Source organism: Phocoena phocoena, chromosome 2 (genome assembly GCF_963924675.1).
Source record: "Phocoena phocoena chromosome 2, mPhoPho1.1, whole genome shotgun sequence".
NCBI classification, from domain to species: Eukaryota; Metazoa; Chordata; class Mammalia; order Artiodactyla; family Phocoenidae; genus Phocoena; species Phocoena phocoena.
In genome coordinates this window covers 23,696,611-23,724,535 of record NC_089220.1, presented here as the reverse complement: position 1 = coordinate 23,724,535, position 27,925 = coordinate 23,696,611, and the positions used below count along the sequence as shown (strand labels likewise).

At 40.3% G+C, this 27,925-nt stretch overlaps 1 protein-coding gene across 8 annotated transcripts in view; it reads left to right on the top strand.

Moving 5' to 3' along the window:
* The window catches only part of NRXN3 (neurexin 3), a 1,619,945-nt gene that overhangs the window by 721,864 nt on the left and 870,156 nt on the right, over positions 1-27,925 (top strand). For 7 of the 8 annotated variants that reach the window (XM_065871334.1, XM_065871333.1, XM_065871337.1 and 4 more), the window contains 4 exons: positions 6,537-6,656; positions 14,900-15,281; positions 16,084-16,274; positions 17,075-17,248. In XM_065871334.1, coding sequence (XP_065727406.1) covers positions 6,537-6,656; positions 14,900-15,281; positions 16,084-16,274; positions 17,075-17,248 — 867 coding nt within the window. Of the gene's footprint in view, positions 1-6,536; positions 6,657-14,899; positions 15,282-16,083; positions 16,275-17,074; positions 17,249-21,637; positions 21,665-27,925 lie in introns of all 8 variants that reach the window. The other variant, XM_065871339.1, reaches the window with a different exon arrangement.

Sequence of the window (27,925 nt, the reverse complement as noted above, 5' to 3'; positions counted from 1 at the left end):
CTTAATTCAACTAAATGTATTTATTTCTGTACTGAATATCTTCCTGTATTGGTCCAATTCATTATATTGCTAAAATAATTTGTAACTCTCTTCAGCTCCCCTTCCATTTCTTCTCCCTCCCTCAACCTGTGTACTAATTTGTTATTTAATTCATTCAATTCTATTTATTCACTCACTAGTTTGTTTTTTTTTTTTTCTAGTATGTTGAACACCTCCTTGGTGTAAGATACTCTGCTTAGCTGTTGGGGATTACAAAAGTAGCATGTTTTTTCTTGAAGGAAGGGAGAAAGGAAAGGAGAAAAGAAGGAAGGGAAGAAGAGGGGAGACAGGGAGACAGACAGAGAGACAGAGTCAGAGAAAGAAAGATAACATTAACCCAGCAACCTTGTGTCAAGGTTGCAAGCAGTGAACTCTGATTCACACTTCTCATCAGTAGGAAGCTGGCAGGAGATGATAACAAGTGTGACTGATGCTAGGTAGGAAAGACACAAGTAACAGAAGTAAGCTCCCCTGGCTAATAGGATCAATCAACATGTCTTGCTTCTTCTGGAATCGTTCTCATCTCGGTTGAAGGTGCCTTCGTCACCCAGGCTCCCAGACCAAATCTGGGAGTCATCATCGATTCTTCTCTTTCTCTCTCCCACTTCCAACCCACCTCCCAAACCAATCTCCCAAGTGCTGTCGACCCCACCTCTGAAATACATCACAGACCTCACCACTTCTGTTTCTACTGCTACCTGCCTAGTCCAGGTCACTTTCATTTCCTGCCTTTAACAGCCTTTTAGTACACCTCTCCGTCTCCGTTGTTTGTCTCTTCTGGGCCAGTGCATCCATAGAATCCAGAGTGAGTTTTCAAACTTAAATTTGGTCCTATGATCCCCTTGCTGAAAACTTCCCAGTGGCCTCCTGCTGTACTTAAAGCAGCGTTCAGGTTCTAGGGCCTCTAGATCTGGCTTCTGTCTACGCTGCCATCTTCTCTCCTGTCACAGCCCCTCTGCAGACATAAGGGACTTCTTTCCGCTCCTTCTCAGATGTACCATCTCACTTAATAGCTCTCCGTCCAACCTGGTACAGGGCCAGAAGAGAGATGTCACCTCAGAGAGACCTTTCTGGAACATTCTGTGATGTAGCCAATCCTCTATTCCCACTCCCCACCCCAATTACTGCTCATCGTATTACCCTGTTGTATTTTCTTCATAGAACCCAACCTATCTGAAATGATCTCATGTTCTTCAATTTGTATTTTATCCTTCATTGCCCCCCCACCCCAAACTAGCCTGTGAGCTCAGTAAAGGGCGAGCACTTGGTCTGTCTTGTTCGCCTCTTCATCCTTCACACCTAGAATGGTGCCTGCACCCAAGCCGATGCTCCTTTACCATTTGTTAAATATGTGAGTAAACTCTGTGATATGTGGTTGGTGTTAGTAACAGGACTCTGTCAGAACCTGGAAAGGCAGAGTAGAGAATGAGCCACAGGGAAAGGGATGGTAGCCCAGAGACGAACATGTTGCATGTGGCAGGCCTGGTGGGACATGGACCTATTCAAGCCCAATACATATCGCTGGTGTCTTCAGTGGGTTTTAACTAGACGCAGGCCTCCAGGAGGGTGTATGGGCTCAAGCTGAATGATTGGCTCACTTGTCTTTCTCACATACTTCACTGGGAGACTTCTTAATACAAGGCTTCCAGAGAGCCTCCTCTGCTTTTTGCATCTATTGTAGGAGAGATGACGCTCTTCCTGAGTCCTGAAGGGTCCAGTAGAAAATGAAATGATCTATTTGAAATATTTCACCAAACAGGCTCTATAAGTAAATATGATTTAATTTTTTTTCAAAGAAAATGAATGCTTTTGACAAAAATAAGTTTTATCAAAACAAAACACTCCTCACTCTCTGTTGGGTTGTCAGCCCAAAGAAAACAAGCAGAACATGAAATTTGGGGGGACAAATAAAATGCTTTTCTCCTACTTCCCTGCCACCCTCCTTATTCTTTAGTCCCATTCTTTTCCTCCTTATCCCTGCTTTAGTTGCTGAATCTATTCTCTCTGGAGAGGAAGACTCATAAAATATATGGTGCTATATATAGGCTTAGTAAAATGTTTGTCACAGCTCAGCTTGCCCGACCTAAGGTGCTGGTGGAAATAAGGTAAGTTTTCTCTTTTTAAATATTTTTGGTGTTCTTTAAACCTAACACGGTCCATCATTTTGTGTATTTATTTGCCATGTCATTTAGATGTATAATCACATGCATTTCACTATACCTCTCTAAAGGAGTGAATTTCATCTTTTTTAATGCATTGTAGGAATTTTGATTCATGTGAAACCATAGTTCCAAGAGAAATCAAGTTTTCCATTTTCCCTTTTCCCTTCCTGCACAAATAGGAAGATGTTCAGTGATTATGGTGCAGGTGTTGCCTCCTTAGTCCCTCCTACCCCTCCCGCCAAAGTTTCTAAATGGTACCCACCCACTTGTAGAAATAGCACTTTGTGGAACATGGAAGGGATTTCTACTCCCTGCATATGAGCAAAACCATCTGGTTTAGTTGGTTTGGGCAGGTCTTAGAAATATATTGACAGATTATTGAAATACGAGATACTTGGGTATCTTGTAGTTTTGCCGGTTATATTGCTCCTGGGGGGAATAACAAATTCAGGTATTGTGAACAGTCTGTTTAAGAAAAAACACACAACTAAATAGCTTCAAAATAATTAAAATCCAAAGTCCACCTTGTGAAGGTGGGTGCCTTTAGTAGTGCTCAAATGTAGATTTCCCCCACATACTTCCATTCCCTATCTGCCGAAAGAGGGGACACTGCTCATATCTGAGTGTCATCTTCCTCCAAGCAATCAGCAATGATTTCTCTCTCAAAGGGTACTTTTCTCCTAATTTTTCATTTTGATTTTATTCTTAGCTCCAGCTTCCATGGGGTTACTGTAGGAGAGGTCAAAAAAACAGTCTAGTTTGTGTCCTTCTTCCATGATTCTCATTCTCTATCCCCTGTTCATCAGAGGATCTTCTGTGAGACCAGCCTTAACTAAAAAAGATGTTACTACATGAGTTTGCAGTGAGGCTGTGTTGAATGGGCATTTGTGTGGTGTTACCCAGAGGATTCATTGAAGGCTCTCTGTCCTACAATAGCAAATGGTTCAATGCTCTACTGCTACAGACTGCTGCACCCCAGAAATCTTCATCTGCAAGTTGGCTTCTTTACTCCAGTCATGGGTGTCATTACCTGGGACATTCAACTACAGGGTGTCAGACAACTTATTAGTTTTCTGTATTTAGATCAAAATTAAGAATCTAAGCAGCCTAACGGGAATCAAAGGATTGTTTTGTGATCAATCTTGATTACTTAAACTATAAAAGAAGGAAACATGCATCTAATACATGCATCCAATATGTATCCAATTACAGATCATAATTCTCCTCGCTACTAAAAAGAAAAAGGACAGTGCTGGATAATTGATAGCTTTGATAATATTTTTTTAAGTTCTCACCAGTTCCCTTTTAACTCTCAACTTACAAAATGATTTCCTCCTTCTTATCTGGACCATCCTCTACTTAACAGCAAAGAACTCTTCACATTCATTGTTGTACTGATGCTTTGTGCTTGAATCTTCCAGAGGAGTTGTTCCAAACCGAATCCTCTTATTTCTAAAACCTATCCATCTGTATGTTTCAACTTTCAGCTTGTGTCTGCATCTTGCATCACTTATCAATCCATTTTTATGCTTAGGCTACAGATTAGATTTGCCCTTCCCCTCTATTTGTGAACATTTCCAGCTGAGTTTAAACCACATTTTCCTTCTAGTAGGACAGATTGACCTTTTAGCTTGATTAAAGATAAATGCCATTGACTCTCCACTTTTGGAGGCTGAGAGTTTTCCAGAAGCTCACTGAGATTTCTCTATTTATTGCTTGAAAATAAATATCAAACAATACTCATTTCCCTGCCGATTTATGGAGATGAGTGTGAATCTTTTTTCTACTCTTAGAGTAATGAGGAGTAGTGGGGTGGGAAGTCAAGTGCAATCAAGCAGTAGGGTATGAGAGGTTTCAGTTCTTTTTTTCACATTTTTGGTCACAGGCCATCACATCCTAAAGTTTTAGAGTCAAATTTTCAGTCTGACCATAGTGGACATTTCAAGGAGTCCAGAAGTACCTGCAGAGTATCAGCAGCATGTACCACACCCTGGGCTGAGGCAAGGCTTGTTTTTCCATCTCTATGGCTGATATGGCACTAATGTAACAATGTCCTAAAACTGATTGTGTTAGTGTTAGTATTTTTCCCTCTTATCTGTTCGCAATCCTAAAAATTAAGCGATGTGTGAAAATTGTCTAAAGAACAGATGCCACCTGTAAGAGCTCTTGAAATAGCCTATGTTTGAGGCAGTTCTGCCTCCGTAGCCAATATTTTCCACATCTTTCTTTACTTTCTTCTTTCTTATTGAAGCATTTGCATGTAGAATAAAGAGGATAAAAACATAAAAAAACAAAGGCAGATTTGTTTCTTCTGAGAACATCTGTTCTTGCTTCAAAGTACCCACAAGATGTGGGTCCATTTTCTCCCAGTGTCCACACAGTGTGCTGCTGTTGTTATCACTCATAGACCTGAATTTAATGAGATAAGGAGCAGTGCTATCTAATCAGTTGAAATGTAGGGAAAAGCCTGTTACAGTGTATACATTTCAGATAATATGAAAGACAGGAATGCCCACAAAGAGAAGCTAAGATTGTGTATTACATCTTTTGTTGTAGAATTATTTTTTTCATTGGTCTCACGGCATCATTACTCAGTTCTGGGTGTATTTGGTCCATTCTAAGTTTCTTCACGGAATTCTCAGGATTTTTGTAACTATGGATTGCACGTGGGGTATAGGTACATTCTGAAAAACATTAAACACAAATTACCTGCTGAATACATTGTGATTGAAAGAAATCTTTCCACTTTGAAAGACTGTTTATTTTTCAAGAAGGAAATTTCCCCAAACTTCAGCCACTGTCATAACTCTTATAACCAACACTTAATAGAAATACTAATTACTGAAAATTAAAGGATCCAATTTAAAATGACCTAGCTTAAAAGATCTCTACCCAAATGATACTCTTTTTTCTTTTCTCCCCTAAACGATATATAATATCTTCAGTCTTGGAGGTAGAGGAGTGGGGAGAGTGGTTAAGGAAAGATATATAATAAAAGTTTAAAAATTACTTAGATAAAAGTATACTGACCTTATTTGATGGTTTCCAAAGAAGTAAAGACATAGGTAGACATCAGTTATTCAACAAGCACTCATTAAAGCACCTACTATGTACCTGGCCCTCTTGGAGCCAAGTGTGTAGTCTTCTGAAATATTTCAGATGGATAACATCCATAGAGATGTATTGCCCAGTTACCTGTTTCATCTTTTTGTTTTTGCAAGTTGTTTCCAGAAGTAAGGCTTTACATATATTGACTGACTAATGTAGGAAGATTTAAGCAGTATCTTTCTGCATGGGATCAGCTATCTATGTAGAGAGAGCAAACTTGTTCTAAGTTTTCTGGTTCTATGCAATCTTCTTTGTCTTTTCAACTTAAATCTCAGTTCAATGGCGAGTGAAACATAATATTCCACTCCCCCTCATTACTAACTGAAATGTTTCAATGCCTCAGTGTTCGTCTTGCCAACTTCTGCCCCTAAATACCATAATTCCTTGTTGCATCTGATTCTTCCTAGGATTCACTTGAACGCCATCTTGAGCACCTTGATCATGGATCTTTTGAGGCAACTTGCTTTATTCCTTTATTTAGTGGCACGTTTTACTGAATATTCTTTTGACCTAACCAGGTTCAATTTTGGAATTTTGCATTATTTCATATTTTAAGTCTTTGGATCTTTTTGGAAGATGATGAACAATGAATAAGCCCCGGGGCCCATCATATTCCCTTCAGGAGCATTATTTATAATGGGGTTTAAGCCTTGACATTATTATTATGGTAACGGTTACTGTCGTGATTTCTGTGGTCACTGAATTCTGGTAAGACCGTGGGTTAATGGAAACGTCAAGTTAAAAGCATAGCTCTTGTCTCATCGAATTGGTGGATACTCTCCAAAAGCCAGACTGGTGTATTATGCCTCAGTGACTGAATGATTCTAAGGGAATGTGTGAGAAATTTTTTGTATCTTCAAGAAATTCATCTGAAGTCTAAGACTTTAGGAAACAAAATGACAGCTGACTACTGTTTCCTGTAAATGTTGGCTTATTGCCATTGGCATATATATGTTGGCTTATTGCCATTGGCATTTTAAATATCTTGCACCTTTAGATAAAGGAGGGCACTTATTTGTTATTGTCCATTATGATTCAGTTGAGATTTTGCACTGGGGACTGCTGTGGAGGACCCTGTTGGATCAGTGAAACTCAGATGGGCTCTGGAGGGATACGATTCCTTGAATGCTACTGGGTCATGTGCACCAGTGTGGCTTTGACAACTCTGATGCCATGAACACTACTTTCAGAATTGATTCTAACTTTGGCACTTACCACTGCCCTTAGGCAAAGGACCAGAGACCCTGTATGCGGGGCAGAAGCTCAATGACAACGAATGGCACACCGTTCGGGTGGTGCGGAGAGGAAAAAGCCTTAAGTTAACCGTGGACGATGATGTGGCTGAGGGTGAGTACAGCTGTAGTGAATTTGTCTCTTTGCTCTCAGACTCCTCTTGGTCATTCAGTGAGCAAAGTGTTGTGTTTGGAAACCTTGTATTTTGCTAAACAGAAGTCACATGTCTTGTTCTCTGGTAAGACTAAGGCTCAGGTAAGACTAAGAAGATCTTCCTCTATATTTTCATAATCCCTTTTCATTGATCTGTATTACAGAACTTATCCCCTATGGTGGTTACATATTGATGGGGCTCTCTCCTTAGGCATAGAGTATGTGTCTGGAGAACAGATGTAGAGTTCTACAGATCCTTCTATTATTCAGTTACTCAAAAACCACTTATCAATCATCCTTCAAAGTGCCAGTCCTTCCCTTTTGAATGAGTCACTCTCCAGTAGAGGGAGACGGATAAACCAGAAATTCAGAACATTATAGGTACAAGTAAGTACCGAAGTGAGTGCATGATACTTAGAAGGTGCTGAATAATTATTCAATAATTTATTTAATCATTATTAATTGAGTACCTGCTCTGTACTAAGCACTGCTGTAGAAGGCACTGGGAATGTGGTGGTGGACAATTAGGCAAGTCCTTGGTCTGGTGGAATTTACATTCTAGGAGGGCAAGGAATAAGTGAATGAATCCATACAGATGTAAAGGAACATTCAGACCCTCACACAAGCAATAAGTATTTCTTGACAGCCTGTTATATTTCAGGAATGTGCTAGGGATTGTAGAAGATAAAAGGGAAGAACAAAATTACCTATTTCCTTCAACAATGAACCAATTTTGTAGATGAGATAGGACTCGGGAATTTGAAAATAAGACAAGGAATATATAATGAGATTCTAATTTGGGTGGGTAAGGTTATAATTGTCAATCGGAAGATAATTTTCTCAGTTATCAGTTTGGGCTGGAGAAATCTGCAGTGGTTTAGGGAGGTAGATCTTTGGGCAGAATTTGATGGATAATTTAATAAGATCTAGGGCAGAAGAGAGAAGGCATCTTTCAGTGCATCTTACATGCTGCATTCTAAAATTTTTACTCTCCAGTATTTGAGAGCCGTGCATATCTGTTATGCAGACTTCTTGTCCATGTGGGAAGGGAAAACATGGGGCAGGATGGGATATCACGCGGAACACTGTTGGTGTCAGGACACCTGGACCCTGATGCTGATTCTCTGCAGGATGTTGGGAAAGTCACTTACCATTTCTGGACCTGTCAAATGAAGTCAGTGGCCTAAGCCATGTCTACAGTTTCTTCCGTGAATAAGACAGGTTAGAGTGAGGAGCCTTCGGGTCTAACAGTCATTGTCACTAAAATGCTTTACACCTTGAAATTCTATTGTTGCTAAGACTATTTTCAGAATAAAGTTTCTGCAATTTTGGGTTCTGTAATTTAATTTTATAATCATGAGCCTGAGCTTCTGTTCTCCTGGAGTCAGGAATTATATAGTGAGCCGTGTATGTGTTTGTGCAGGTAAGAGTGTGTTTGTGTGTATGGGTGTGCGTGAGTCAAGAAGGAGAGTCTGGAAGGAGCGAGAACAGCTCACATATATCCAGTGCCCAGCTGGCATTAGGTGCTGGGTTAGCCTTGTACACATATCAACTCCTGTAATCTTCTGGAGCGCACCATTGCCTTGCAGCTTAAGTGTTCCTATTGTCATTTTACGTAAGGGCAACACGAACTTAGAAGGAGTTGTGTGCATAAGCTCTAAATTCATGTCTGTGTGATTTGACCAAGTCAAGCTGCTTGTCAGACTTCCCAGTTCATCCTAAGAAAATGGTGTGTCTTACACTATAGGTAAAATACAGTGGAATGGATTGGGGTGAGGTGAGGAATACATTTCAGTAGGTACACAACAGTACCCAACCCCTTCCCTCCCAAAGAGAAGACAAACAGAACTACAGTGATTAGCCAACACCCTCCAGTTGTACATAGACATAACTTAGTAGTGGGAGATAACAGTTGCTGTTCTCTATGCCTGAAGGGTAACTTAGCTTTATGTAATGAAAATAAGCAGAATGATTGTAAGCTTTAGAACCCACAGCCAACCTGAATTAATTCTTCAAGAAATCCGCATGAGAGACTGCAGAGAGCAGCCTGCAAAGGCAGCAGTGATAACATGTCACGTCCCTTGGTGCCTGCTCTGGGTTTAGCCCAGTAAAGCCAACAGTGCTATTTGCAGCGTGTTTTCAATAAACAGCCACTAGATGGCGACCTCACCCTGCTCTTTCCAGACATCAAGTTCCTTTTATTTCCATAGGGAAATTATATACCATTAAATCTATAGTCGTAAAGAACTGCAGGACTGAGGGTCCAGTAATGTGTAATGCCTCCCTCAGTCATTATTCTTTTTTAGAAGCTTTACAGTAAAGGTAATTATAAGTGTGCTTTCTCTTACCACTAATAATTAAAAGGCAGGATTAAACCATGGATGCCCAAGTCATCCAGTAATTTGATATTTGAAATTAATGAAGCTGTTTCATATTCTGCCTTGCCCCCTGCTTTGCTGCTGATGGAATAAAAGCAGCCATAAGGATAAAGAAACTTGGGAGAAGAAAAGAGCTATTTTGCTTACGAGCCACAACCTTGGATTGCTTCCTACAGTGGTAAGGGGTTTGGGAATTTCAATTTTAGCTCACAGAAGTCATAAAATCAGGAAATGAAACTAAAAACCACATAGTCCTCAGGTTATTAAGTAGTGTCTTATTGGCTTAGTTAGTAATGCCTTTCATGCTGTTTAAAGTCGCCCAGGAGGTCAGATTTTCAGCTAGTTTGTAGAAATGATGCAAAGAATAGGTCCGATGTATAAGAAATCTAAAGCAAGGAAAGAAATAGTCCTCGGCCTGGCAGTTTTCATTAATTGTAATATAACGTGTTCCTGGAAAAATACTAAGTTCAGTTGACAGTTAAGGATTGATGGATTGAGCTGGATTTCTATGATTAAAAGTAAATTAAAAGAATACCTCCCTTGGGTTAGCTCCTCAGCATTAGGGCCTGACACTGCAGGGACCACCCGCGCCACCTAGAACTTCTTGCTGGTACAGAAATTCACCTCTCTTCTGACTCCTCTGGTCCATGTTGACTTTTTCCTTTCCTTCCCTCGTCCTATATAGCATGTACAGCGGCAAGCTGTAAAAATCATTTTCCAAGAAAAAACTTGTTTCTCACGTTAATTAAAAAAAAAAAAAGGGATAAGATCAATTTGGAAAATGTTAGGTTAAACAAAATGAAGTGGAATTCTTACTTGAAAGACCTATTAGGAACCTTTAATATGCTAATATACATTGCTCATCATCAATAATTACATATGCAGTATTTGCCTAATTTATTTGGCACCAGAACTTCTTTTAAATTACTAAAGTATGTTACAGTATATACTTTTGAAAAACGTTGATATCGTGGAGAAAAGGGTGTGAGAGTGGTAGAGCTGGAGGACTGTGGGCAAAACGTGCATCCTTTACTAAGGCTTTATAAGTCTTTAAGTTTTCTTAACTTCTCTCCCCATGTCTGTGAGCCAAGGGAGGTCAAGTTGCCTCCTCTAAGCCTCTCCCGGTGTCTTTGCTGAGCTCTCGGTGTTGGCCTGCTCTTAGTGGTGACTCCAAAGCAGATGTCTCAAGTACAGCCTCCTTCCGCAGATGTGAGGGATGCTTGCTGTGCCTGGGCTCCTTTGCCAAACCCTGTCGGGCATAGAGAAGAGACAAGACGTGGTCCCTACTTAAAAAGAGCTTGTGTTCTGGTAAAAGGGAGAAAGCAATAAATGAAGTCACCAGGAAATTCTTAACACACTTCAGAGAAAGGAAAAAAAATGAAAGCTGCGTAATTAGTAATAGTTAACAGGCACTGTTCTAAGTACTTTATGTGTACTGATACATTTAACCCTGATAATTTCCTCTTGATTTCACAGGGAAACTGAGGCACAGAAAAGTTATGAACCCAGGCAGTGAAGCCTCAGAGCCTACATGCTCATCCACTATATGCTAATGCCTTGTGGGGGAAGTTACAGCTTGAACTTGGCCAAAATTTTGAGTAGGTTTATGTTCTCAACAAACTTCAATACTCTGAGTCAGGCTGGTCTGTAAACTGCTTGCTGGCCATCAGTGAACTATGGAAGTGAATGTGTGAATAGGAGTCAAGGCAGCATGGCTGTTCTGGGGAAGGGGCTGGATACATTACCCGTGAATTAGATGGAATGGCACTATAATACTTGGCCACTGAAAAGGAATGTGAACTCATCACAATTTCTGCATGGAAATTTCACCAGTTAAATTCCACCTACAGCTTTTCTTGGGCAATAATGCAAGGAATGAGTCAAGCTTTTTCTCCAGAAACAGTATAGTGTACAAGATAAGATATGGGCTTTGGACTGAAACATGCCTGTGTTCAATTTGGGGGTCTACCATTTATCACCTGTATGAACTTTGATAGAAGTTTAACCTCTCTAAGCAAAGCGTCCTCACCTCTAAAGCAAGACGATGGTGCCTCTCTACAGTTTTATTGTGATAGTGACATTTGATGGTGGTTATAAAGTGCCTAGCATGATGCCTGGCATACAGGGACTATTCAGTAGTCTTGGTTTTTGCTTGTTGGTTTCTCCCAAGTTACTCGTCTCTCCTCCAAAGTTTGAAAGCAGCTGCTGTGAAGTATGCATACGTTCTCCCCTTAAGTGGAAGTTTTAATTTGAGACAGCATTCAAAAGAGATGAGTGAGGTGAATCAGTCATATGTATACACATATCCACTCTTTTTTAGATTTCCTTCCCATTTAGGTCACCACCAAGCATTAAGTAGAGATTCCTGTGCTATAGAGTAGGTTCTCATTAGTTATCTATTTTATACATAGTAGTGTATATGTGTCGGTCCCAATAAGAAACTAACACAACACTGTAAAGCAACTATACTCCAATAAAAATTAATAAAAAAATAAAACAAAATTATAAAGGGACGTCTCCTAGAAATAAATAAATTGATTGATTGATTCATTCATTCATTCTTTGGGAAGCAACAACAAAAAGCAGATTGGTAACACCTGCCTGAGAAACCTAAGAATATTATAGAGAATAATACAACTAAATTGATGGTGTTATTATAACTTTAACATTACACACTACACCATAATAAAGATTATTTTATTGAAATGACTAAAAGAAGAAGAGATGAGTGAAAAGGTTCCCGGTTATTGATTTTGCTTAGGTGATACACAGATTTAAAAAGGCGCAGGTTTCAAACTTCAGCAATCTCTTCAGTGCATTTTCCAGGTGCAGTAGCATACATCTTTTCTGGCATCTCTGTCTGCAGCCAAGTGAGTTCCTTTAGCACATAGTGAAGCTAGTTCATTTTCTAATTTGGCCCCTTTCTAATTTGGTCACCTTCTTCACTCCCCTGCCCGCTCCCCTAACCCCACCAACTTCAAGTTGAAGCTCTCTGAGTTATCCTGAATTTTAAATCCGTCTGCATCCCTGGGCTAAATTCTCAAATTTCATTGTTAGCTTCCCTTCTCTTACTTGTCCAAGCGTTTCTTCAAGCTCTTCTTGAAGAGCTCAGTCAGCACTCTACATGATTTTCTTGCTTTATGAAATTCATGTTCTAATGAGCAGAATTTCCTAACCCCTCAATTCTAGGGGCTGATTTTTCTATAAACTTATCTATTTTTCTCTAAAAGATCCCAATTAACTTTAAATAAAATTGTCTCTTCGAATTTTTTTTTGAACTCCAGTCTTCACCAGAGATCACCCCTTTATCACTTTTTAGTTCTCATCACTGATCTTTTTTATTTTTAACACTAAAATAAGAATGAGTAGGACTGCCAGCGTCATCATAGTTAAGTTCCTGTGTCCTTATCGAGACTGGCTGTGGTTTCCCCTCCCCATCAGACTCCAGCCCCAGCTCTCAGCCTCCAGCCCTGGTATGAACAGCTGTAGCCAAATTGACATAGGGTATTTGTTTCAGTCACTTCATTGTTTTTAGATCATGTGAATTTAGGTTATGCTAGTTTGCATTTTCATGACGAGTCCAATTTTTAATACTAAGTAATTTTATACAGTGATTCTTTCTTCTAGTTATTCAATTGTTAGCAGATTTATGTTGCATTTTGATTTTTGTTCTATTACAATTTTATATGTAAGTTAACCAACATCATTATTTTATTTTTGCTTATATTAAGAGAACGATTTGTCATTAGTTGTCAAAACACCACATAGAAGCTCATAAAATGTAAATTCGATTTTTGTGCTTATGAGCGATTCTTTGAATTAGGTCTGTGTGTGCTCCCAAAGGGATGAAATTAATATTGAGCATCCAAGGGTGTGATCTGGTTGAAGCTCCCAGATACTGCAGTTTAAGGACCCAAGAAAATACGATCCCCTCCCCTCCTTTAATTTTTGCCACCTGAGTTCTATACCAATAGAGAAAAACAAATGCAAGTCTGGTGGAAATGAGATATTTTTATTAGTGGTAACACTGATGTTTAAACATGTGGTTTACATGTATTGAATTTCAGAATTAGAATTGCCCACTCAAACACTAACTAACTCAGGACTGGGGTAGGACTGAAACAAGGCCTGCTCCTCTAACACCCATGCTGCGGATGAGTGAGTGAGGTAAACTGGTGTTTCTTGAAGGCGGCTTGCTCCCTTAAAGGACATGCCAGAGGCCGAGCTATGCACATATGGTTTCTCTTTGCAGACTATCCTTAATAGTTCAGATTTTGTCACTTCCTTTCCTCTGGAAATGGATAAAAGAGGCAGTAAGAGATTCTAGGAGTGTCTTGCTAATGGAATTTCTTCAAAGTGGAGGGTAACAACAGGAGAGGGAAGGAAGAGGGAATTCCCCTTCCCTTTCTTCTACCTCTGGGGTATTAGGACATGGTTTGTTAAATTTTAATATGATTTACCCAAATAAATGTGAGAGAGCCATCTACTCTGGCCATACTAATGCTGTTTTCCTTGACTGCTAAAGTTTCCAGTCTCTTTGTATTTATTTCAAGCCCACCTCATTACCCTTGCCCCAGCCTCTCACTGCTTCTGGGTAAACCAGGTAGTGAGTGGTCTAATATTTTATTTGTATGAGCTGGAGATATTTTACTTGCACATGTCAGACACCCATCTCAAATGCTTTAAGCATAAAGGAGAATCTATTGCCATGTAGTTTTTAAAAGTCCAGATTCGACCAGCTAGATCCAGGTCTTCAAATGACATCATCCTGCTGAAACTGTTCCTCTCCGTTCTGTGGTTGTCTGCTGGGTCTGCTGTCTCACCAGGGAGGCCCTAGCCCTCCAGTTATCACGTGACCTCCAGCGGCCCTGGGTTTTCTGCTTACCCCTTCAGAAAGCCTTGTTTGCAAAGAACGTCTCTATCCTAAGTGTTCCAGCACAAACCCTGGGGGAATATTACTGAACCAACTAGGGTTGCTGCTAATCCAGTGTTCTAAGGGGGGTCCCTAGACCAGTCATGTAAGCATCACCTTGAAACTTGTTAGAAATGCAGATTCTCAGGCTACACTGCAGACTTTTGAATAATAAACTAAGGGTGGGGCTCAGTGAACTGTGTGATTCAGATGCATGCTAAGTTTTGAAGACCATTTTGTTAGTCCGCAGACCATACTCTACGGCTAGAGAGATAAAAATACACTGAGTGTTTCTGCCTGGGTAGATTGATTACTTCAGGGGCCGGGATGGGGTCGTCTTCATCCAGCCCAGATGGTTTAAGGGTGAAGTGAGGAGGGTATCTTCCCAAAGGAAGATTAGTTGTTATTATCAGCAAAAGCAATGGTTGCTGGTCAGGTAAAATTAATATGTTCTACAATAGAAACTTTTCCACAAGTACTGGGTGGTGAATTATTACATCAAGAAATATTAATAATGAATGCCTAAGGCTCACTTATTTTATCTTTATAAGGGTTAGAGCAATGAAAGTTTTCCTTCTTATTGTATGTACTGGTACCCAATTATTTTCCTGAATGGAGAAAACAAATAGTTTCATCCTTTAACTTGAGTCGCCCATGAGCTTATATTTTCCTTTATAAGATGGGACATTCTGAGCAACTGCAGGAGCGCATGGGATGCAGGGCATTTAACTTGGGCTGGGCCAGTCATCAGCTCCCCGACTGAAGCCAAGTCAGATATCTACTATATTGAGTATTTTTTTTTCTGGAACCGAATGTTTTGTGTGGAAACAAATTAGACCTAAAAGATGTAGTAAGGGTGCTATGGCAAAACGTGGTAACTTCTCCTGTTTGTATCTCATCTATAATTTTCACAGGTACAATGGTGGGAGACCATACCCGCTTGGAATTCCACAACATTGAAACTGGTATCATGACCGAGAAACGTTACATCTCCGTTGTCCCCTCCAGTTTCATTGGCCACCTGCAGAGCCTCATGTTTAATGGGCTGCTCTACATTGACTTGTGCAAAAATGGAGACATCGATTACTGCGAACTGAAGGCTCGTTTTGGACTGAGGAACATCATCGCTGACCCTGTCACTTTTAAGACCAAGAGCAGCTACCTGAGCCTGGCCACCCTCCAGGCCTACACCTCCATGCACCTCTTCTTCCAGTTCAAGACCACCTCCGCTGACGGCTTCATTCTCTTCAATAGCGGTGATGGCAATGACTTCATTGCTGTTGAGCTCGTCAAGGGGTGAGTGGAAGAGATCGCCTAGTTTATACTAAATGTCTTAGCTCAAACCCTGAATAAAATACGCACAGAAAAAACTGTCTATTCTACTCTCTACCCTCTATTCCTGATTCATGCTCTCATCCCCATTGATTAAAAATATCTTTGTAATCATTAGGACTGGAGGGGAGAGAGATTCCTGAGTTTGTTTAAAGATCTTCTTCTAACTCAATACTGTCAGGCTTTTTAATCTGAAACGTAGTCCTTTAAACCTATGGGAAAAAAAGCTTATTTTCACAAAAGAGGGATAGGGTATGTGTTGCATCTATCTCTGGGGCAGTATAGTCTGCAACCACCAAATTTATAGGAAGAAATGAAATACAGATATTTTCAGTACTACCATTAGCCCATATATGCAAATTTTAAAAAGCAGTTCTTGCTCCAAGATATTTTACTACTGTGTGTTGGGAAGTAGTCAAAACAAAAGCAAAAAATAGAACAAACCCCAAAAAACAGATCCATGATTGACTGTGAATTTAGATGTTGCCCCCTAATGTTTTGGAGTGTACCCAGCTGTACTGCTTTGTGTCTCTGGATTTTTACTAGGTAGTGTTAAAGAAATGGATTCAATGAGTATAGAACTCAAGTGAAGTCTGGTAGAATAGGAGCTGATTATTTTTATATTCTTAAATCAAGCTTTTAGTTATTCTTGCATGATGCCAGTCTAGCTTGGGGGATTTGAAGCCCCCAATGCCAGTTATGTACACATTGCCTTTAAACCACTGCAGGGAATCTCAAGTCATTGGGTGCTTGTGGTTCCTCCTAGGTACATACACTATGTGTTTGACCTCGGAAACGGCCCCAATGTGATCAAAGGCAATAGTGACCGCCCCCTGAATGACAACCAGTGGCACAACGTCGTCATCACCCGGGACAACAGTAACACCCACAGCCTGAAAGTGGACACTAAGGTGGTCACTCAGGTTATCAATGGTGCCAAAAATCTGGATTTGAAAGGTAAACCTTGTAAAGAAGTTTCTCCTTTTTAGAGCTTACAGTGGAAAGGCTGTTTCCAGAGGTAAACTACAGTTTAGGAGCGCCATGCATTTTTGATACATCATACATAACCTATTTTAACAACATTGAATTATAACATGATGCAATTTGTTAGTTTTTACTTCTACCACTCCTTAGGGATGGTTTGTTTTCTCTGTAAACCTTGGGCATGTGGGAGCTGAGTGATGAGGGGATAAATGTCAAAATGTGGAGGGATCATAATACAGAGGAAGGCATGTAGGTTTTGGAATCTCAGCTGAGTCATTTACTGCCTGGGTGACTTTGGTAAAATTTCTTAGCCTTGTTCAGCTTCTATATACTTTTTTTTTTTTTTTTTGGCAAAATGAGGATAATAATTGTTACTACCTTTCTGGGCTGTTAGAGGAGTTTGGATGGAATAATGTCTATAATATTCTCAGCATACTATTGGTAACAAGCACATAAAAAGTACTCCATAAGTGGTTGCTTTGTTGAAAATGTTGTTAATCTTTACTTCATCGTAAAATGGGAACAATACCTACCTCATAGAATGGATATGGTGATTAAAATTTGTGAGATGATGTGTATAAAATGAATGACACATAAGAAATGTTAGTTTCTTCTTTTTACAATGTAGAAACTCTGGTAATAATTTTGTTTATGCTGTTCCCCCCCAACTGTATTACCATTATCTAGTGAACAGTCTAATGTGACTTGGCTTTTGTTGACGTGGTTTCCATACCATTTACCCATTTGCTTTTACTACCTATTTTCCTTTCCAGGTGACCTCTACATGGCAGGTCTGGCCCAAGGCATGTACAGCAACCTCCCAAAGCTCGTGGCCTCCCGGGATGGCTTTCAGGGCTGTCTGGCATCAGTGGACTTGAATGGACGCCTGCCAGACCTCATCAACGATGCCCTCCATCGGAGTGGACAGATTGAGCGTGGCTGTGAAGGTACAACCTTTTTCTTTTTAAGCTACATTCTGTCGCAAGCCTCTTTGCTGCCTCTGCCAGTGCCTCCTTCCTTGGTTTACCAGTCCCCTCTCATCCCATTCACTATCTGACATTGCATCACCACTGATGTCCTCCTGTCACTGGCTGAGTATGTCAAGACATGTGGCACAGGCTCCAGGAAGGTACAATATGTTGGCAGATGTCTTTCATACTTGCCATAGAGGACCTTTCCTGGCGTTGACATCAGGCTTCTCCTGACTTGTGCCTTTGCTTCCAGCATGGCTGAAAGGGTATCAGGGACTTTTATTTATATCTTAATACACAGGGAGGTACAAATCAGAGACTTTTATGTGAGCGTCACCATTAATAAAATATTTCTTATGTTGCTAATAGTGACTGCATTATTTAATGCAAACTGAGCAGAAGGTAGGAAAATGATGTCAGAATGCCATGATGGAGGAAGGGAAGTGACAGTTACTGAGCTCTTACTAGATGTCAGGCATCTTTTGGCAGTTTCTTGGTGTGGTGTAGTGGAACAGCATGGGCTTTGATGTTAGAAAAACCTGGATTTAGGTCCAGGTAGTAGTTCCTGTTGGCTGTGTGACTTTTGACAAGTTACTTAACCTCTCTGAATGATATCTTCCTCATCTGTAAAATGGAACAATAAAACTTACCTTGGAAGGTAATATATATAAGTCAGAGTTATATATAGAAGGCCTGGTACATATATAGTAGGTACTCAATAAGTGGTAGGATTATTATTTACAAACATTATCTAATGTGAGACATTTAATAGCATTGCATGCCCACCCATGCAGCACAACAAACCATGCTCACCCTCTTTCTGTAGATAATCCACTGTCTCTTGAGATACTAACTGAATTTTATAGGTCATTTGAGTCCAATAGCTCTTTACAATAAAAGCTATCTAGTTTTAACAGCAGGGGAGAGCAGACACATTTTCAGCCTTCCCCAGACTCCTTGGGTAGGCTGAAAAGGTGACTCGTGTCTAACTTCAAAGGCAAAGAGGATGATCTGATCAGTCACCAGGACCTATGTATTCTTTTGTCTGATGGAGCCTCATGGTTTTTTGTGCAATATACTGTTTTCTTGTATCCCTCATTAATTTACCACATCCAACCTGTTCATTCATCTTCTAACTGTTCAACTTCATTTATCACTCCTGTTCTTAACCAGCTTCAGTCCTTCACTTGCCATCATAAAGCACATTTTAATAAAAGCTTCTAATCAGCTTCCCAGGCTTATTTATAGTATGGAAGTCATTTTCCTTTGCCTAAGGGTCAGTTTCTTGTTACCAGTTTGCACTAGTAATAAGGCCGCTTGACCCTCTCCAGTTTTCTTTTAGTCAGAAATATTTCTTAAATTCTGTTAGCCAAATATGTTGTGTGTGTACAGGAGGGACAGGAAGTTGGGAATCACCAAGCATTTAAAGCAGCCACTTTGCTTTCTTCTCCTGAAAATGCACAGTTTCATTCAACTCAAAAGTTTTTGTTTTATTGGCCTGCTCTTAGTTCTTTTGGGTGTTAAGGGAAGTCCTGAAATTGATGCGCCATTTGAGAATTAATTTGAGTATACTAGTTTAGGAGATTGTGGAATGACAGAAATTCCAGTTTTCCTGGAATAATTAATCACATCTAGTAAAATCATAATAATAAAAGCACATATTCAAAAGTATAAGGCTCTCTTCAAATGTTAAATATTTTTATCATGCCATCAGTTCTGTAGATTTAAAAGTCAACAGGCATCATCCATTTAACTCCATTGCAACATCGCCTGATAGAAATATAATGTAAGTCATATACGTAATTTTAAATTTCCTGGTAGCTGCATTTAAAAAAAAAGATACAAAGTAACAGGTAAAGTTAAGTTTAATTTTACATTTTATTTAATTTGACCTAATATATCCAAAATATTATCATTTCAGCATATACTCATTATAAAATTTTTAGTTAGACATTTTATTTTTTTCATATGAGCCTTCAAAATCAAGTGTATATTTTGCACTTGTAGCACACCCCAATTCAGACCACACCTTTAAGGTACTCAATAGCCACATACATCTATGGCTACTGTATCGGAGGCACAGTTCTACAGAGTATAAAAATTGGGGTTGGGCTTCCCTGGTGGCGCAATGGTTGAGAGTCCGCCTCCCGACTCAGAGGATATGGGTTCATGCCCCAGTCCGGGAAGATCCCACATGCCGCGGAGCGTCTAGGCCCGTGAGCCATGGCCGCTGAGCCTGTGCGTCCGGAGCCTGTGCTCTGGAACGGGAGAGGCCACAACAGTGAGAGGCCCGCGTACCACAAAAAAAAAAAAAAAAAAAAATTGGGGTGTAAGGAGGTAAAGCTGTAGCATTTGATTAAAAGGAAATCTAAACCAACCTTTATAAAAGTGGATTAAAATGTATAGTGTAAAGGTGGAATGGACTCCACTTATGAGAGCTTTAGGGGAAGTTGTGGGAGCATTAGGGAAGAGAAATTACCCATCTGATTGGAGAAAATGTTCCTATCCCTACCTACAGCTCTATGTGCAGTTTGGCATGACTCATCACATGCATTATGGTGGGTTCTGACCTTCCTCTGAGTATGGGTGATTGTTCAAAGCTGAATATTGTGGCTTGCTGGCTCTACCATCCACATCTATGGCGAGTCCTATGGGCCTAATAACACTGCACTCTATTGCCATGGAGATAATTATGATGGTTACCCATGGAGCATTATGACCACCCCACTGGGTGGCATGAAGTGGAGGATGAGTTCCGAGGGAAGAAAGCCCTTGTTTATTGTACACAAATGACTTGGATAATTAGCCTAAGTGGCCAGGAAAAATGGCCAAAAAGTGGGTTAAGGCATAAATTACTGTCATTGGAAGTTTGCACCATTGTGAATAAGCCCTTGTAAGAGATACCAGGAGCTTTTTAGGGCACTATGGAAGATGATGGGGAGGGAAATGAAGGGCACAAAACCTTGGAAAGACTGCAAAAAAGTATCATTCTCATTGTGAATCTCTGTACATAGTACCGGCCCCTCAGGAAGGCCTTTGACAGTTAGGCAAGTCATAGGAAAAAACCACAATTCTTGATTTATCGTTTCTATGCCTAGAATAGGAAACAAGTAGGGGATAAGGATTCATTACTAAGAACTAAAACCTGAATCTTGTCACGATGGTGAATGTGTTTTATTTTTAACATATTTGGGGTACACAGGCTAGGATATATCATATGTTCTTATATGTGTCAAAGTTATTGATAATGACGCAAGATCCCTAAGTAGCAATTGGATTACTTTCTGTATTATATCTAATCCCAAAGAGTCTGGAATTATTTTAAAGACACATTAATCCACTGCTCTTTGGCTCTTGATTGTTTATAGTAAGAAAGAAAAAAAATATTGAATTAGGTTTTTATTTTATGTTTCTAATATATGCAGAGTATATAATTTAGAAATTAACTGCAGTTTCTGGACAGCCTAGCCAACATCTAGCTGTGACTTGCAACCTCTCAATTTGGACTAGGAGTTTTTTATAATGTCTGATTCAGTACTTGGCTGGTAAATATCTCTTTCTATCTTGAGGCCAGCTTTGCTGCAGAGACCAAGGCCTGTATTGGCTAGAAATCCGATTCCACAACTGCAGACGGTAAACATCTGAGAGAAGCACACGTGCTTCATTTTGAGACTGGTGTAAATAAATAAAAAGGACATTGGTTTGGTGCCATTTTGCCACAGCCATTTGGGTTTGGCTACATTTTTATAAATTAAGCCAACTGAGATTGTTGGTATTCCCAAATCACCTTCATACAAATGCCCATTCTAGTGCCAAATTCCTCGGTGGCATTTTCAGGAGGTTACAAGGAGTGCTCCCAAGCGACTCTTCCACGCTTAACTCCTAAATGTTCAGAATTATTTTTGTGGGCTCCGTCTGGTTGTGCACACGTGTCTTTCAGTCTGGCCATGTACTACCCTTATTTCTTTCCAATTTCAGTATATGTGCTGCCGAAGCGAGCACACTACCCTTATTTCTTGATGTTTATCCTGACTGATGGAAAATCATTTTTCTGGACCATATGCCTTGGGGTTGGCTGTATGGTTGTGGGAAGGCTCTCGTAACCACTGCCTGTGCTCTGTCCAGTCCAACGTTTCCCTGCCCCTGCTCTGCTGATGTGGCTGTGATGAGGCCTGCTCCACCCTGGTCTCTGCATCCCCTGTCTGTGCTGTCTCTGGAGAACCTGTAGAGCATTTCAATTGTCTGTTTGAGTGATGTTGATTATGCCGATTGTGTTTTCATTTCTTTAATGTTACCCTGGTTTGCTGTACCTCTTACTAACCTCTGGTTATTGTTTTCGCCTTTTCTGTTCTTTTGCTAACAAAGTTGCATTGACCAAAGCTGACCTGCAAGGTAGAGAAGGTTCTTGTTCCCATTACCACTTTGGACTGAAAGATGTCCTGGGTAACACTTGGTATCTTATCTTTAGAGGACTTCAAGCTGTCACACCTCTTGGACAGCAGCGGTTATGGGGAGGGGGCTGAACCCTGTGTTCTTTATGAACAGTGGCAGAAAACCCAAATCACTGCATGAAAAATAACAACCAAGGCGAGGTGTCTTGGGGATGGGAATATGATTTCATTTTGGGGGGCCCAGAGAGGTTTGACAGCATCCTATATTGTGACTACCCACAGGCATATTAATCCACTTCTGGAAATGCCTCTCCAAGTAGTTGCCATGGAGGGGTTGGCTCCTTTTAATTTATTCACTAGAGACACAAGACAGTACTTGGAAAATGAAAAAAAAAAACGCCCATTTGAGTTCTTAATTTATTATTTTCTGGGTCAGGGAGGTCATTTCTCAGAGCAGGGCTTTTGAGTGCTTAGACGGTATGAAAGATAATGCCATTTTCTCTTAACTCATTTTAAAGAAATCTTTTAGGCATTTGGGAGATATTAATCTCATTAAAACATTCTAGAGTTTTATGTCTCCTATTGGGGATTTTGATTGAGCACTTTAATTTCCTGTTTTGTGATTCTAAAGAAAAAAAGTACTCTTGGGATAGAAGAGGACCTATCGATCTATTGATTTTACCCTGAATACCCTTTAAAATGCCTGCATGTTAGATATCAGTGAGTGTCTACTGCAGACACTGCTTCTTCTACCATTCAAAGAGGTACCTTGCAAAGTCTGTAATGGTTCACCTGTCCTGTCGTGTCAGGCTACTTTGACTCAGAGTAGCAAGATGAGAACCTGCATTTTAGGTATCTTTCAGCCGATAGTTAAGGGGAGAATTGAGCCTTGGATGGCCTCTGTGAATTTGCAGTCAGCACAGATTGTAAGAAGTGGTTAAGACAAAGGTAGCTTTAAAAATTACTTTTCACCTAAAAGGTCATTTACTTTGCAGTGACTTGTTATATGTCATGAAGGTAACCAGTACAAGTGTCTCTCTCGGGTGGATATCAACTAGATGAGGTCTCTCTAGCCATTTTACTATAACTCTTCTTCATCCCCTCTTAGCCGATTCACAAATATGCTAATATTTCATAAAATTAATGAAAGGAACATGCACTGGATTAGTACCTTGAAGTTCTAGGTAGCGGTACAATAGTTTTCAATTTCAAATATGTAGGGTCCTTTCAGTAATATGGAAGGCTGTTGTTTTTAGACATTCTATTCGATTTTCCAAATAGTTCTACTCCATGTCACTCTGTAAATGGAGGGGAGAGAAAAAGGGACAGGATTTGATCTATAATGAGACAATTCAAGGTTGTCAAAGCTCTTTGTGACCAGATTTATTAGATAAAACTAGACAACTGCATCTCTCCCTAGACTTTACCGTTCTTCATGGTAGTAACTGTGTGGATTTTGAATCCCCAGAAACTTCCACGGGAACTCCATATGTAGCAAAATGATCTTAAAATTTCCATTCAAAGGAGAAATGGTTTGTAGGGATCATACAAAGAACTAGTTGATTTCTATGCCTACTGTAAATTGTTGACCAAAGTGTAGGTATAGATTTGGGGACATAATAGAGTGTCTTAATTTGCTCCTTTATAGAAGCAGTCTAGTCATCAGTATGGTTTTTATGTGATTACTCCATTGACCCAAACTCTCTTCCATTCTTGTGATGACTTAACAGTCTCTTTGTGGCGGGAGCTGTTATTCTTTGTAATTATTCTGAGTCATCTTACTCCTTCCCAGTATTCTGGCAAAAGACCTTTAGGATGTGAATGCCTTTCCCTTTTATTTTCCTGACATTGGGGTATGGACCATTACTCATGCTGGCTTTTTCGGCTACAACCTGTGGGCACAGATAGGACTAATTAACATTAAGCGTGAAGGACAATAAAAACATGACAAAGAAATGAGGCAGTCTGAAAAGTAAAGGCACATCATATTCATAAGGAAATATAACAGTGGGTCTAGGAAGTGGCAAGATGGGTCGGGGCAAGTCAACAGCTTGAATCCTCTTGTCATCGTGTTGCTGGAGTGGTGTTTTTAAAAATATTTATTTATTTGTTTGTTTGTTCATTCATTCTTCTCCAGTGATTGTGCTGTTCAGTTTAACAGGAACTCAGCTACTCCTGTGTATCAGATACTTAGCTAGGTACTGGGATTACAGGTGAGGTACAGTCTGACATCAAATAAATCTGTAGGAGATCAGCCAGTAGCTACAGTGCAGAGTGAAAACTGCTCTGCTAGAGTGGACGTGGAGCACGCAGTGTGTCTGCGGAGGAGGGCTGCTGCGCTCTGTAGGGTCATGACGATCATGGTGGGTAGTCAGGGGATATTTTCTAGGCAGAGTTTGAACTGCGTCTGAAGGGCAACATGTTTTAGATGGATGAGAGGTGGAAGCTCACTTAAGAGCTTGGCCAGTTTGGGCACCTACAGGAAGCTCCATTGGGCTGAAATAACACTCACGTGGGGATGTGATGTACACAAAGCTGGAGCAGTAGGATGGAGACGGGTGATGGCAGACCTTTTGTGTAAGGAGTTGGACTTTACCCCAAGGGCGCTGTAAGGAGGACAGAGACTTGGATCAGAGTTTCATCTTTTCAAGATCACTCTGACACCAGAGTGGGGAATGGATGAGGAGGACAGGAAGTGGGAGCAGAGAGTGGTTAGGAGGGAAGTAGCATATTCCAAGACAGAGGGAAGAGGTGTGAACCTGACAGTTGTTACTCTTGTGGGCTAAGAAGATAAACATGTTTCTCTCTCAGATGAAACCTCTGAGGAGTGAGGAAGAAAAGGAGCTTTCTCTCCTATGTATTTCCCTCCCACCTCTGCAGTGTCGCTTTGTTTCATAGCAGATGCTTTTACACATCATGACCAAAGGCGTCAGGGAGGAACTTGATTGACGGCCCTGGTTTAGGTCACACTTTGCATCCCTCCAGGTTAAGAGAGGAAGTAGGACCTCCCCTGAGGTCCATGGGAGGTGTTGCATTGCTGAGAGGTACAGCCCCTTGAACCTCAAGGTCCCTTGAATAGAATAACAATATCCATGGACTTTTCAGAAGTAATTTTCTAATTCCTCTTTATTTGCAAGAGGGGTATTCCTAGAGAGGAAAAGATTCCCTAAAAGCATGTTCATTTAAGAAGGGACCTGCTCAACTGTAAAAGAAATATGAAGTTTGATCTTTGGGGAGTGAGGCAGATGAGTCATAATCATGAAAAATTAAAAAAATAGCTCTTTATTGGTTTAGGGGATTAATCAGAATATCCTCTCCCTGCTTTCCATTATAATGCCCCTTAACAGCTTCTGTCTTTGGAGTTGATGGGCTTCTTTTCTAGAAATGTAAGTTGTCCCTCTGCCCAGATGATGGGCATGTGGGTAGGAGAGGGCCATGTATTAATCAGATTTGGTTCCAAGTGGTGCGTATCTTAAGTAAGTCAATAAATGTTTTGAGTTTGGATACCTTGAAAACCCACAGATTCTTTCAAGTCATTTTAGGTTAAGAGTTGGCATCAGCCAAATTCTTCTAATAGGTAATTCTCCAACTTTCCTTACTGTGAGGACTATAGTTCCTCACTTCATTTTATCCAAAGCTAAGAGATGTATTACTTTCTCTATTGTATTTTGTGTAGTAAAGTATAGTGTTTGACCTCATAGAAGTCAGTTCCTCAAAGATGGTTTGCATTATGGGAAATAATAAGAGAGACAGGAATTAAATGGAACTTTCCACAGTGGTTTCTGCCTCTTGTCTCTCAACGTTGCATGACAGAGGTTTTTCACAAAAGAACTGTAACTATGACTTAACTACCTCAATGTGTTCATTTCTGCAGTCCTGACCAATTACACACCCAACTAAAATGGGTAGAAATTGATTTTCCTTTCCAGCGGAATTGAGAATACCCTTTATTTGAGGGTTTCCTTAGTTCACGCACACGCTAAGGGTATTGTGTCTCCATGATGATGACAACCTTGCATGACAGATACTGTTATCGCCAGTTCATGGATGACTTTATAGATCTTATATATATTATCTGATTCAATCCTTATACCGTGTGAGGTAGAAACAACTTCTCCTTTATATAGATGGGGAAACTGGGGTTCAGAGAATTTAGGTAATTAGCCCAAGATCACATTGCTAGTAAGTAATAAAGCTGTATTTTAACGCTTATGGCCTTTCCCCTACTGTACTATATGGTGTGAGTCTGGATTTGCATATTTCCAAAGCAGAAACAGTACAGAGATAACCAGAGAGTGTCCAAGTGTCCTCCAGCTGACTTTACGATAGCTGGTTTTCATAGCAATACTATTTCACTAAGTTCTAGATGATTTGTGCACTATGTTCATGAAAACAAAGTATTTTAAATTAGCTGTCTTTTTGTCCAGGCTGGCCTTAGAAATCCCTTATCTCTCTCTCTCTTTTAAAAAATTCCCTCTACTGCTCCAACAAGCTGGTACATCAGTGCTGAGAAAAGAAGGAAAGGCAGAAAATGAGGTCCCAGTTTACATTTTCTGAGGCAGCATTGACTTTTGAGGACCTGTTCATGATCTTAAAAAGAAGGGATGATCTAATCATTTGACCTATATTACGCAGGCACCCTCTGAAGACAGGGTGGATTGAGCAAGAAGGCTTTATGATGACACCATTCTCTCACCTTTACACACACTCCAACAAGGGCAGGTATCACTGTCACCTGTCTTGTCTGGAAGTGTCACGTGGGTAAATTGCTTTACTCACCAAGTATAATTATTCTTCGCTGTTCATTGGCCATTGAGGGAAGTGCTGTGCTGGAGCTGGCACCAGCACAGGAATTTTCAGGAATTTTGTAAGCTTCTTGGCATCATGTAACACATATTCGCTTGAAATTGGCTGTGGTGGGAGTATTTTACGCCATGAAAATCAGCTTACATACATGTTACAGATCAGGTTTTATTATTTTTTTTTCCCCTCGGAGTTCTAGTTGTTAACGGGAACACAGGAAATCAAAGGCCGCTGGAGATAAAGAACTCATGAAGGCGTCTTGGTTTCAACCAATTCCCATGCCCATCTTGACTTATTTTAACTCATTGTATGGTGAGAGGGCTGAAGTGATTGAGGAGAACCGGGGTGTTATTGAAACTGTCCCCATGTCCCACAACTGTTGGATTTTATTGTTGGTCTTTTTCGCTCAGCGCCCTAACCAAGCCACTGTTTTGAACCCTTGCTTGAGGAGAGGAAGCCATAAACACCTGAGCATCCTCGATGAGCCCTGTCTCAGTGCCTTTCTGAGCATGAGGAAGGCATAGGTCCTGCCCTCAAGGTGAAGAAGTAAGATCTTGGGAACACAGCTGCTCTTAGGTCTTTCTGCCAATGAAATTTTATAATAACATTCAGGACCCTGTTCTCTGACTTTGCTTAATCTTCTGGAAAGCGGGAACTAGAGCATTCGCTTCTCAGCTGGCTCTTTATGAAGAGGGATGCTTGACACATTTAAGGATCATTGCTTTCTTATTTTAAAATTAAATAGAAGTGAGTTGGGTTTCTGCCAGTTAAAAGGGATGAATCTTATGTTGCCTGTAAATGACTCCCTTTGGAAAACCCCAGAGGACCCAACACTGTAAATGTAGAAGTACTTTGAGAGCTACAGAAGTATCTTTGTTGTAGGGACCAAGACATACTTGCAGCTAAGTAAGGATAACCTTATCCCTAGTGTCAAGAATACCTTTCATGAAGCCTCAACACTTTAATTCTTATATTTTAGCAATAGAGACTGTAGGTTGCTCAGGAAGTTGGTAAGGATCTTTCGCACATACACACATATGCACAGATACATATATCTATGTATATTCATCTTCCTTTTTTTGTTCTTTCTTTTTTTCTTTCCCACTCAATTACTGCTCAGTCATCCTTCCTCTATGAAACCATGTAAAATTTAAAATGTAAAAGCGGAAGGGTTTATGAACTTACAAACGTGGGAAATAAAATTGAAGGTGGAAGATACCTCTTTAAGCAGCCCATGGCAGCTCGCATACAGCTTCTTCCCATGGCAGCTGGGCCTTATATGGGGCCAGCAAACCCTTTGACTGGCACAGAGTTCTACTGTGGTGATGCTTCACCAATCAGGTTCCAGTCACAGATTCTAAGCCCTTTGACAAACACCTCATGCTGTGTGATTAAAGATGATGAATATTGTTAAACCAGCCCCACCTGGTCCCACCAGTGGGCTACCAGCCTTGCCCTT